General features: G+C 40.0%; 2 protein-coding genes across 3 annotated transcripts in view; one reads left to right on the top strand and one right to left on the bottom strand.

Moving 5' to 3' along the window:
* Positions 1-7770, top strand: part of CENPP (centromere protein P) — a gene marked incomplete at its 3' end in the record, with an annotated part of 145552 nt that extends 137782 nt beyond the window's left edge. Inside the window, exons 7-9 of the mRNA XM_080625185.1 lie at positions 5228-5307; positions 7266-7357; positions 7649-7770. Of these exons, the coding sequence (XP_080481311.1) occupies positions 5228-5307; positions 7266-7357; positions 7649-7770 (294 nt within the window). The remainder of the gene's footprint in view (positions 1-5227; positions 5308-7265; positions 7358-7648) is intronic.
* Positions 7771-7804: 34 nt separating this feature from the next.
* The window catches only part of IPPK (inositol-pentakisphosphate 2-kinase), a 64357-nt gene continuing 59730 nt past the window's right edge, over positions 7805-12431 (bottom strand). For both annotated transcript variants that reach the window (XM_080625416.1, XM_080625415.1), the window contains 2 exons: positions 12019-12098; positions 7805-11118 (listed from right to left, as the gene is read on the bottom strand). In XM_080625416.1, the coding sequence (XP_080481542.1) occupies positions 10893-11118; positions 12019-12098 (306 nt within the window). In that variant the 3' untranslated portion in view covers positions 7805-10892. The remainder of the gene's footprint in view (positions 11119-12018; positions 12099-12431) is intronic.

Genomic DNA, 12431 nt, shown 5'->3' with positions numbered 1-12431 from the left:
ACAAGAGCCAGTCTTGGTAGACAAAGCCAGTTGCTTTAACAGTAATGTAATGATTTATGTTGTTGTTGGGTAGTTTTTAATGGACTGTTGTTTGTTTGTTTGTCCAGACCTAAAGCACTGAAGGATGCTGGGTTTGCCGGTCCTTGACATTGTTGTTGCAACACTGGAATCCTTTCAGTAAGCCTGGCAGTCACAGAGTTCGGTTTCTGTGAAAAAACTAAACATTTGTGTCCCTTCTGTTTGTCTAATGCTTTGTGTATGGGGGATGTCATGCAAGTCTCTGAGGAAACATAGTATAGATTTGCTGATTTTGCTTATACATTTACATTGTCATTATCGTATTACTTTCTTTGTATAATTTTTAAAAGCTCCTTTAAATGAAACATGCTACATCTTCTATTAGATTTAACTTCACATTAAAGCCACAAAGTCTGTCTGTAGGAATTTTCCCCTTGTGAACCATTTGTCTTTCTGACTCAGTAATTCCAGTGCATCAGAAGGGAAGTCTTTTTACAGAACATTGTGATATTTTCCACAGTGAAATTTTGAACCTTTCAGGCTTTGAACACAATATTGACACTGATAGTGCTTACAGTATTCACTGACAAATACACAAATGCTGTCATTGCACAGCAAACACTTCTACCTAAAGATAATATAAGCGTGTGACAAACTTGCAGCATCTGCAGGCAATGGGTCCTCTTCTTGTGTATTCTAAAGGTTCCAGGCCTTTGATTACAGTTCAGAAGTCTCAGGGAAATGCTATTTGAGACAAAAACCTCAAACCTGTGGCTGTCTGGCTGTCTTACAGATCTTCACTCATTTCCACTACAGGCTTTTTTTTTATCTTTGTGTTCATGTTTTTAGTGTCCATCAATTTACACAGCACTGCTGTTGCCCAGTGGCAAGGAAGGAAAGAACCAAAACCAGGATGCATTTCTTTTCAGACATAGTAATGCTCATTTCTTGATGGTGGAGTACTCACAGTCTGGCTCATCTCATCTGTTGAAGTCTGAGCAGTGCATGGAACCAGAAAAGTTAAATTTCTTGCAAAATTTTTTCTCTTATTTAGGGCTTTAAAAATACAGAGAAGTGTAAATCTTTGTTGTGTTTTAATGTTGGTGACAGCTGCTTTACAGGATGAAATATTTTACTTAATAGAAATACATTAACAAATAGATTGTGCAATGCCTAGAACTGACACTCTCCAAAGCAACTGAAGTTATATTTCTAAAAAGGTCATCGATTAAAAATGTACACACGACATTAAGTTTGTGACAGATTAACACAGTTTGTGGCTTGAGGATAAGAGTTCCTCATGAAGTTAGCACAAAATATTTTAGCGGTGTGCATTAAGGACAGACAAATTGTAAGAGCAGGTCTCAGTAATGGAACTGTAGTTAACTGGGCTAACAGATGGCTTAGTAAAGGTAGAAATACAAACTAATTTCCAAACATGTAATTGCTGCACTTCCTTTCCTTTTGTAGTTTGGTGATTGCTGGCTTTATGTATCTTTAGGGCTTGATCATGTAATAGTAAAACTACTCCACTTGTTACCTGAGTTAGACTGCTGCTAAAACTGGAGAACGAGGCTGTTGGAGAATGCAGCTACTTGGAATGGAGACTATCCCACCCGGAGCACGTGGGGCAGTACTCCAGGACAGCTTCCCTTTGGGCAATGCTAAAGGGATTGACCTCAGTTTTTTGCAGTGGGCAGCAGACTGGTGGCAGTGGGTTTAATGCTGGTGGTTTAATGCTTCTGGGATTTAATCATGTTGTTATTGATATTCTACAATATTTAGAATTTTCCTTGGTTTTGCAAATGGTTTGTATTTGAATTACTAAAGCTACACTGATGTTGTTATTTTAAAGTCCTGATGCTACCACCATGTGTTTGCCTTCAGGGGTTGATAATGTGGCCTTAGTTGAGCAAGCCACACATAAAATCACCCTAATCAGAGCCCAAGTGGAGAATCTTTGGTAAATGTAGCTCACACCTATGAAGAGACTCATAGTAGCATGACTCCTTATATACAGTCCTGCTTACAGAATGCCAAGTTCAAAATTAGTAGTGTAACTGTGAAGTACTGTTCCAACTAAGAGCAGAGTAGCATTACTTTCTTGACAAGTGGGTTAGAAACAAATCCATCCGCTTTTATTACAGCTTTTGTCTTGCCAGTTTTGCTTTGCATTCATAGCCATGGCTTTTAAGCTGAATAACTTAAAGCAATGTCCTTAGAAGAGTTTTAGCATGCAGAAAATTCCCCAGATTTTGCTTAAAAATAGATCCTACAAGCGTGTTCACTCAGATGGCTGCATGTGTATTTATGTAAGATGTGTCATGGGAGAAGGGGAAGACTGTGTATTCCATCATGAAAGTCATCCCTTTGTGATTTGAGACTGTTTCTGGTTTAGACAAAAGGTCCCATAAGATTCCCTGCTCAGACTCCTGAAGGAGCTGGAAAAACAATTTCCGTCCAGAAGTAATAATAGCACAGGCTTTTTGGTTTTGATCATAAACTGACATTTAAAAATCATCTAAGGAAAGACATTAATTAAAGTCAGGTTTTGTTTAGCGCAGTTGTAGCTGATCCTTCCCATCGGGCATCACAGTACTTGGTGTGATACCTTTCAGTTGCCCCATGTCCAGTTTATGACATCCCACGAGTTTTGGACTTTCCTATGGGACATTTCAGTGGATTGGGCCATTCTGTTGCCCTAGTTGTTGCTCAGCTTTTCCCTTGGGAAAACTTGGAAAAGTGGCCCAGCAGAGAAGATGAGGTGATGATCTGGTACCCCCGAAGTGTGTTTGGAGTTATAGTTCTGTCAGGACTGTTGCAGTTTTTGCATCCAGTGTGCTTTGGTGTTCCTTTACATGTCAGATCCACGTTTCCCATGGGATACAGATATTATATGTGTGGAATAGAAAGTAGATTGTGTGACTGCCTTTCCTGGCTTTTTCCCTGCATTTTCAGTGTTTAAGATTGCTCACCTAATCCCAGTGTGGTAGTTTTGCTTCCTGCTTCTGCTGTGTGGTCATTCCAAGGAGTCATCCTTTGGTGAGACACGAGCCATGCATCCTCATGAGGATCTGGGTCAGGCACAGCTTCATGCCACGGTTAGATTTCAGTTCTAGTGTGTTTTATGCCCAGAGAGACATGTAGCTATTTGTGTTTTGCCTTTTTATGTTTTGTGGATTGCTAAGATACGATCTTTCCTGCTAAGAAGCTGGATTTTATCCCAAATCCTGTGAATTTCATACAAGATCAGATTCTCATGGCATTAGGATTGATTGCTAAGACCCTGGCATTTATTGGCAGCACAGAATAACCACTTACTGTGTGCAAAACTTGCCAACACACATTTCCAGGTACAAGGGAAATCACACACTGAGCTTTCCTTAGGATACCTCTGGCTTCTGTACACAGAAAGTACCACTCCCAGCTGGGGGTAAATGCATTGATGAGGGTGTATGTCAGAGGGTGTGTTTTAGAGTGATTTGAAAAGCTGAACTCTTATCTAGTTCCTCTGATCTATTTTCTCTTGTGATTCCCAAAGATCTTAGGTATGAGTGGGTAAAGATAAAACCTGACTCCGTGTTTAGCTGTGGTATGCTTGGGATCTCTTGTAAACAAGGAACTTCAGAGTTGAATTCACCAGATATGAGCTAATCCTAAATTTTTTGCAATAATAAGTATTCGCAACCTGGAGCTAGAGATTGCTAGAATCTCTGAAACCTCTGATATTAAATCAAGAACATTAAAGACAAGGGTTATTGAGAAGCAAACTCTCAAAAACTTGTTTTACTTTCTCCTCAGAGGAGCATAATTCCACAGGGAGCAGAGCTGAAAAAAGATGACTGTTCTGGTAGGCGAGTGACCCGAGACCTGCACATTTCTGTGCTGTAACTCCTGTGTGCTTTGTTGCCTCCTCTGTGTCTTTGTTCCGAGGATAGTTCGTGGTCTTTATCCCTGTGGTAAATGCAGTGCTAGATCCTTTGTAGACATTAGAACTGGCAAATTCCATGTGTTTTGTGTCATTTGGCATTCTGCTCCAATCCCCTTCAGTTTGTCATAAATTCCTAAACCAGAGCAAGATCACATCTGGTAGCAATTTCAGTCAGTCAGATGAGGCGTAATCCTGCAGAAGCGAGCTCATTTTCTCCAGTGCTTTTCAAATATGAGCTCTCCTGCTCCTTTTCCATAAGGCACGCCACTTGCCCTGTGAGCTCTGTGGAATGATATAGGCTCACAGACTTTTCACACTTTATAAAGGCAATCTTTGGAACACAGCTTTGTATCCAGTACATGAGGCAGTACAAGGGAGTACCAGTGCTGAAGCCTTCTGGGAACAGGCTGCATCTGGATTCTGTTTTCCTTTGCAATAGCATGTCCCTGCAGCTCCTCATACTCCCTAGTAGCCTGTCACCTTTCCTACTGCAGAACTTCTAAAGAATCCATCCACAGCTACTATTCTGCTTTGCTTTTACACGCTTTTAAAATAGTTATAGCAGAAGTTGCAAGGCTTGGGTAATTCCAAGACTGTAAAATACTAGATGCACTAACAAAGTAATGGAACAATTATCAATCTCTGCACATTGTAGAAACTGAAAATAGCTCTAATGCCCACTAATATGGATGTTTAAAAGTAGTTTTATATGTTTCATCATGTTCCCATTGTCCTGTTATATTTTGATAATAGTGGTTATGTTGGTATCTCATTGCTTTTATTACTTTATGCTTTCAAAGCTCTGTGTGGAGCTTGGTGGTCCAGTTTCTCAAAAGTAGCAAAACAGAGCATGGTAGTAAAGTTACGGAAATCACAGAGCAGAGTCTAGTGCCATGGTGATGTATTGTAATGTGCTATTAAAATCAAATTAACAGAACTGAGGTAAAAAATAATCTTTCAAGGTTTCCAAGGTCATGCACAAGGGCCTCTAAGTCTGTTTGTACAAGCGCACAATGCTGGGTTTCTCTCTGAGGTGACCAAATTTAAGTATCTCTTGATATCCCATGAGTGATACTTGACAAAAAAAACCCCAAACCGTTCAAACTTTAAACACCACAAAATAAACCAAACCCAGTGTGTCAGAATTTAAACTTGTTAGTTTAGAGTAACCATTACTGCTGGTAAGATGCATTGCAGCTGGAAAGCACTCGCTCTAAACCACCTTGTCTACAATTTTTGTGGCCTAATTTGTACCCTTTTGAACCTATTTACTCTCAGGAAAAATATCCTGACATTGTGACCCTTCCGGAAGGCCTCCTGGGAGATTATATACTGCTGAGGAACCCCAAAACTTCTGGGTGAGCCAATAAATCCATTTCTTGATTTATGCAGATAAAGGATTGTGAAACACATAGGGACAATCTGTTCATCTGCTTGAACGGTGTCACTCTGCTTTGTAATGTGTTTAAACACAAAGCCTAGATAGTGTTGTGTTATATTTTAGGGCTATAACCACACATTAAAAATGTGAAGAGACAAAAAAACAACTAATTATATGTAGAGGTCACATGCACATGTCTTTGTTAGAAAAATCAATCACATTGCTACTATGTGTACCCACTCTTAAAAAGCTAGGTGGAAAAATAGAGGACTTGAGCAGCCTTTTAATTTGCATTTAAAAACAAAATCCATTACTGTTTTAGTTTTGGAAGCTCGTGCTACAATGAAGAGTCTAAATTCCAAATTTAGGAATGCCAGATGCATCCCCTGTGCGATAGGGTGGCACTTTCCATCCTGGTGCCTGAAATGCTCCATCCTTGCCTGCACAGGCACTGCTGGAGCCAGTCAGGTACAGCTCTGCTCTCTTCAGTGCAACAATCACACCACACCCAGGCAAAGCATGGCTCTCTGGTCATCTTCTCTTACAGAATGGAAAGAAAACCACAGCCACTGTGTGACTGAGAACAGCCAGAGTTGTATTTTTCCATTGTTTTAGAAGGAAATCAGAGAAGGGAGGGGAGCACTACACTCCCATTTATTGTTATTACTGTTAGCCCAAACAAATACAAATAAACCCTAGTGTAGGTAGTACTGTCTGGTTTAGCCAGATCTGCCATTTAAAACCAAAACCTTTTAACGCTGGGCTGCTGAAATGAATCTTTCTGAGCCCAGCATAGTTAGAAAACTATTGTGACTATGTGGTATTCTGCAGTTTCTCTTCATGTTACCAGATGCCAAGTGCCACTACACATACTCCCTCTCACCCACAATCAGACCATTGCAGTGGGTTAGTAGAAATACACTTGCATATTAATTGGTTTGCAAAATCCCAGCACAAGCTGTGTACAAATTCCCAAAGAATTGTTAAGAATGAAGTGGCAAAAGGCCAGCAAATCCTAGTGAAAAGAAACTTCCAGTCACAATTGGTCAGAAAGGGTCCTTCCTCCTTGCAGTGACTTGTTACCGTGCAGATCAACCGGGATCAGGAAAGCCTTACTTTCCATGAGGAATACTTCTAAAAGCAGAGATGGGAGGGAAATACAAAATATAGTAAAGCAGAGATTCTATTACAGCTGTTGTTTTAGAGTAACCCCTGTGTACATGACAAACAGTCTTCCCCCGCAGAATCCAATGGCCCCATCACTGGTCCCTTTGTAGAGTGCAGTGACCTCGTCCTGCTGCAAAAGCTGGAACTAATATTTTGCCTTGCAAAAATCACCACCAAGACCCTTGAGGGAGTAATGAAGGTGAAGAGTATTTAAAAAATTAAAAGCAAACCAATGCAGGACTCTAGACCTTAAGACAGGTTTACCCCTGTGCATTACTCTAAAGAGGCCATGAATAGCGGAGTGGACCTTATTTTGAAACCCAGAACACCCCTGTTTATGCAAATGCTTCATCTGAAATTATTTTTCTCCATTTTCATCCTGTATCCAAGTGTGACACCTGAGCCCAGGGTGCAAATATAGCACAGAGAGATGCCATCTTTCCTTTCTCTATCTTACTTTTTATCACTGCCATGGAAACTTACCATTCCTAAGGGATGACATGAACCATGGGAAAAATCTTTGAGGTTGAGAATTGGAGCATGCCTGGAACCGTTCCTCAGCAGTAGATCACTGGTTTTCCTTGGTTCCAATACACATCTGGTTCTGAATGCAGAACCAGAGAATCAGGGTTTTACGTTCCTTGGGGTTAATTTCGTGTAAGGGCACACTGAGTGGAACCTTCAACTACTGCACTTCCTGCTTTAAAGAAACCTCACAGACAGGTGCTGAGTTAACCCTTAACCAGCTTTTCTGTGCCTATGCTACAGGTTTGAATTAATGATTGTTTGGAAGATACACATCGATGAGGAAGGGAAAACTACACCTGTTCTGGACCTTCTGCCTAAAGTACCGAAGCAAGGTAACATCAGTCACTTCAGAGCCTGTTTCTGAGCTTCCTGAGGAACGCCTGTCCCCTTTTCTTCCCAACATCTCTTCAGGGCACATGGAAATCCCTCTTGTGGAGCCCAGCCAGTCACAGATCAGAATTTAGCAAGCAGCTAAGCTTCAGCTCCTGTGCCACTTCACTTAACAGGGCTCACAAAACATAGCAAGCTTGTCCTCCTCTTCTAGACAGCAGGAAACCTGCTTTGGCTGCCAGTAACAGTGCAGCTGTTTGAAAATCCTGTTTGTGGTTGTGTTTTTCTTGCAGTCCTGGACCAGAAGATGGCAACTATTGAGAATGCGCCTGCCCACTTCCGGAGCATGCTGCTTCTGGTTGGGATCGAGGAAGCGATTGAGAACCTGGTCAACATATTTGGCTTGGAAAGATGAATACCAGCCTTATTTACAATAGGTAGCAATTTCAAAAGTAGTTTTAATTCAGATATTGTGTTACACAGTCTATAATTTCATTGAATATAAACATTAAGTTATTTTCCATTTAGAAACCATACTCATAAAACATGCTATCTGTACAATTATGGCACGTTATATATAAATTGTCATGACAGGAAAATAAATACAGCCATTTAAATACAAAAATGCCAAATAAAATAGTTACATGTACAGAGTGAATTCATTATAAATTTATCTTTCTGAATCATTAATGTACCAGAGTGGTTTTATCTTCTTAACATTTTCTAGATACCTGGAAAGTGTTAAAAGATCATGCACTGTCAAAAATCAAGTCCAAAAAAATCCATTTCATTTCACAGCTCTGTAAAAGTACAGTGATTTTAAAAGGACAAGAGAGAACAGTAAGAGACTTCTGGAACAAAGAGTTAAATAGCCTTCTCATTAAATTAGGGTGGAAGTAGACAATTTGAAGATTTCAAAGACATACTATGCTAAAAACAAAAAAGGAAAAAAGAATAGTAACTGCATGAAGTAACTTTTTTCCACACAGCAAGTGTTGAGGAGAGATAGCATTAACCTAGAAAGAGCCATTACACTTCTGTGAGGAGAGATGGACAAGTTAAGGACTGCAATACTTCCTTTTTATTTCCTACCTCCAGGGGGAAATTCTAGTTACGAATGCATCACATTTCATACATTCATCCCTGAAGAAACCAGAGCAGACAAATCTCCCTTCACTTCTTCACTTCCACCAGATGTACTGTTAGCTCACCAGCAACATCTCAGCATTTCTCAGGAGTTCCTGCTTTGCACTAGATGTCCATCACAACCAGCTGCTTTATCCAGACCAAATATACATGACTGTAAGTCACATACTTCTCTGGTAGGGAATGACAGCTGCTCCTGGAATCAAGGGGCCAAAGCCACAAACCAGAATCTCAATAACATCATGGGACTTCCTCTTCAACTCCATGACTGCTCTAACCATATCAGCAGCAGTTTGCCAGCTCCATTTATCAGTTATGAAAAAATATGTTATAGCAATGGTGAAATAGGTGGAGAAACCAAGAGCTAAAGAAACAGTATGTTTATAATACTGTAATTGTAATAATCTGCTATTTGATTACTGAAATAGTCTCCTACTGTTCTGATAGGTCAGGAAAAATTGGCAGGCTGGATTGGTTTTTTCTGTCAGAATCTACAGTTGAGCAATGCCAAGGATTAAGGTTCAATGAGCAGCAATCTGTAACAAAATACCTTGTTAGATATCAGGCAGACTAATTTCAAGTTTGGAATCTAGTAGACAGGCAAAATGCAGTGCTCTTTATCCACTGACGTATTACTGGTTTAGCTGGTTTTGTGTAACCCTTAGTGTATTTCATCTTTAGCTCTTTCTTCCATGAAAATGAAACTTGGTAACAGCACATGCTCTTTACTTGCATAAAAAAATGTGTGTGAAGTTACAGGATAAGACCCTGAAGTTTCCTTCCCTCCTCCTCTAACAGTTGGAGGATTTCTGGATTTTAAAGTAGCCTCTCTTCCCCCCAGGTCTCCTTTGTAAAGAAGGGGTTGTTATCACTGTCACCTACCAGCTTATTGCCCTGTTGCAGTGTCACATTTCAGTGAGACACCCTGCTAACACGTCACCACCCACAGAAAAGCTCTGCAGTGGCATGACTCTGCAGCTCATACCTTTAAGTTGTACAGGGTTTTCTCATTTTGCTTTTTGATTTTCAAGTAAAATTGAACCATTCAACCAAAAATCCCAATAGAAATGTATTTTCTAAATGTTAACCCCTACATTATTGTGAAAAACATGACCAGGAAGCACATGCTACATTCAAGTAATGGCAGGTCACTGTAGCTTGAACAGCATCTCTGCACACTTCTGGGTGTGCAATCCACAAGCATGCAGGGAAAGTGCCTGTAGATTTTACCATACTACCTTTTGTTTTGGATACATCCTCAGTTTCCAACTCAAGATCTTCCTTGAGGATGGCTTTTACTGCAACCTCTCACAAGGCTTCTGCTGCACATACTAACATTTACAAAGCAAAGCCATCATTAAATTGCTGATGTAGTGATACAAGCTTAGCTCCAGTACTCACATGAAAAAGTGACCCCTTGGCAGCTTCAGAAAAGAAAGCCAGTTTTTTTGCATTACTTAAAACGAATGAGCCCTAAAGTGGCTGCTCATACTACACAGCATGTGGGATATTGGTGATATAGTGCCACCATTTGACACAACCTAAAAGATCTGAAATAATTTGTAAAATATATTATTCTTACAGTTCATCTTAAATTAGGTAAGAGCGAGCTGTGGTTTCACCTTCAATAGCAGCACATAATGTATAGAAAATACAAGACCAGTATGCCAGAGGCATTAAGCCCAGCTGTCATGTACAATGCAAAGACACTTGCCTTTAACCCTTTTCACTTTGTTTCAGAAGCTTTAGGTAGATGCAAGGTGACCACAGAGCTGCTGGAGGCAGTCTGGTGTTCTTAATCTCATGTGTTAGCACTGAAAAGCGTTCAGCAGCAACACAGTAGTTCCATAGATCAGTAACGCTGGAGTAGCCACCTCAGCTGTATTTTCTGCTAAATGCTGTATTTAATGTTGTTACATTTATTAATTCAATAAATCTGTATTTAATGCTAAAATGTTGTGTTAGGTTTTGTCACTTTTCTAGTGGGTATGAGTGAGGCTCAGAGGACAAGCTCCAAGGCGATTCTCCTGTTAGTAATTAGGCTTACTATGTTAGTGCAATACTTCAGAAAACCTTTCATTCTGTGCTCTTTCAATTCTAAGAAGGAATTCCACTTTTAGTATTAATCGCATCTGTCCTCTGGTTCCAAGGTATGGCACATTATCTGTTCTGTCATATTAAATACATTCATTGAGGTTACGGAGCAAATGTATGTTTTAGTGCTATTCCGTGTCTTTGAAAGGCATACCAATTAGAAATTGTTTCTGAAAGCAAAAACATTCACAGCTGAAAGATGCACTGAACAAAATAGGGAAAAAACCCACCATAACTGTATTCCATTAATCTTTCACTTTCTAATGTGTTTGAATAAAAATAACGTTAAGGAAACGGTTACACTTTATGGAGAACTAATGTGCAGTCTTCATTCTCCTTGAAGAGAGTGGACATCACCGGGTCATCTTTGGCCTGTACATTTTTCAAATAATAGTTAACTATCTCGCTGTCCAGTTTGTACTGGTGGGGAATGCTTTCGTACGGTTTTAGGTCGAGGTCCAGCACAGAAACAGAAAAGGTGAATCTCGATTTGGATGTCAGTACCACAGGTCTTTGCTCAGAGCTGCAAAACAAGGAAAAGAAATTCAGCTAATGTAGAATTTAGGAAACTACAGCTCCAGCTTAACCAGCCATAAAGTGAACATGCGGACACCTCTTCCAGCATTTTCCTTTCAGCCTCCACACAGCTTAATTCAAAACATTACTCTCAATTACTGTGTCTGTGTGTAGTAAACCTAACCTGTTCTAGGTTGTATGAATTCAAAGCAGCATCCTTAGTAGTCAGCAAAGGCAGAAAGAATCACTGCAGCTCCTACTCAGGTTCAAGGTAATACAAATTTAGTATTAGAACTAATGCTCAGGCATATACTCAAGGATGGAGGACTGAGGTCAACCACTGCACAAATCATCTCCATCATGAATGTTTTATTCAAGAACTGCAGGGCAAATGCAGAAAACAATATTCTCCAGAAATAACAAGGCTTTGGTGAAACAAACTCCCTTACAGAAAAGCAGACCAGTATTGCTGACATAAGATGGACAACACCATGGCAGAGCCTCCTCCCTTACAGTGAGTCACCTCTATTATTGCCTATTATTCTAATTAGGCAGTTAATGGCAGCTTGTCTTGAAAAACCTATCATACAAGGACACCAAGGCAGAATTGTATGTGCTAGTTAAAAACACATATATCTACTATGAACAGTCAAGTCAAATTTTAGGATGGGAGTAAAATATAAAACCTTTATCTTTTGTATCAACTTAAAACTTCAGAAACAGACATTTGTCCTAACTATCTTAAATCAGAACTCTACCTTACTAATAGCTCACAGCCAAATATTTGGATGCTGCCCCCACCCCCAAAATCCAAATCCCCACTTTTTAAAGTTATTTGACTGAACTGTGCAAATGCATCTTCAATTTCTAAATCAGGGGGAGTCACTTGGAAGCAGGCACCTCTTACCATTCATCTTGCAGGCAGGGTGAAAGGGCAATCATGAGGGAGCAGTCTTTAGCAGTCATTGCTATTCTGTATTGCTGCACCTGTACAACATAAAAATCACACAGATTTTCTCTTACACTTTATCTGCCTTTAGCAAAGCATACTGTTCTTTATGGAAGGCAGTAGCATACTCAGTATCGTGGTATTTTAAGAGCTGGAAATTGCCTCTGTAACAGATGGTTAACAGAAGCAAGTGATCTTACAGCATCCTGTATAAGAATCCTGTTATTTCCTACAGATAGGTGCTTTAATTGAAGGCCAAAACAGCACCAGCTCATGCAAATGCCTCTTCAATCCAGGAAGGCAACCACCAGCTTAATTTTCCTCCCTAGAACTGGTGCTAAACATGTTTGGTTTTAACTCCTTCTGCAATA

This window comes from Psittacula echo, assembly GCF_963264785.1.
Source record: "Psittacula echo genome assembly, chromosome: 9".
In the NCBI taxonomy this organism is placed as follows: domain Eukaryota; kingdom Metazoa; phylum Chordata; class Aves; order Psittaciformes; family Psittacidae; genus Psittacula; species Psittacula echo.
This window is presented reverse-complemented; position numbering and strand designations above follow the sequence as displayed.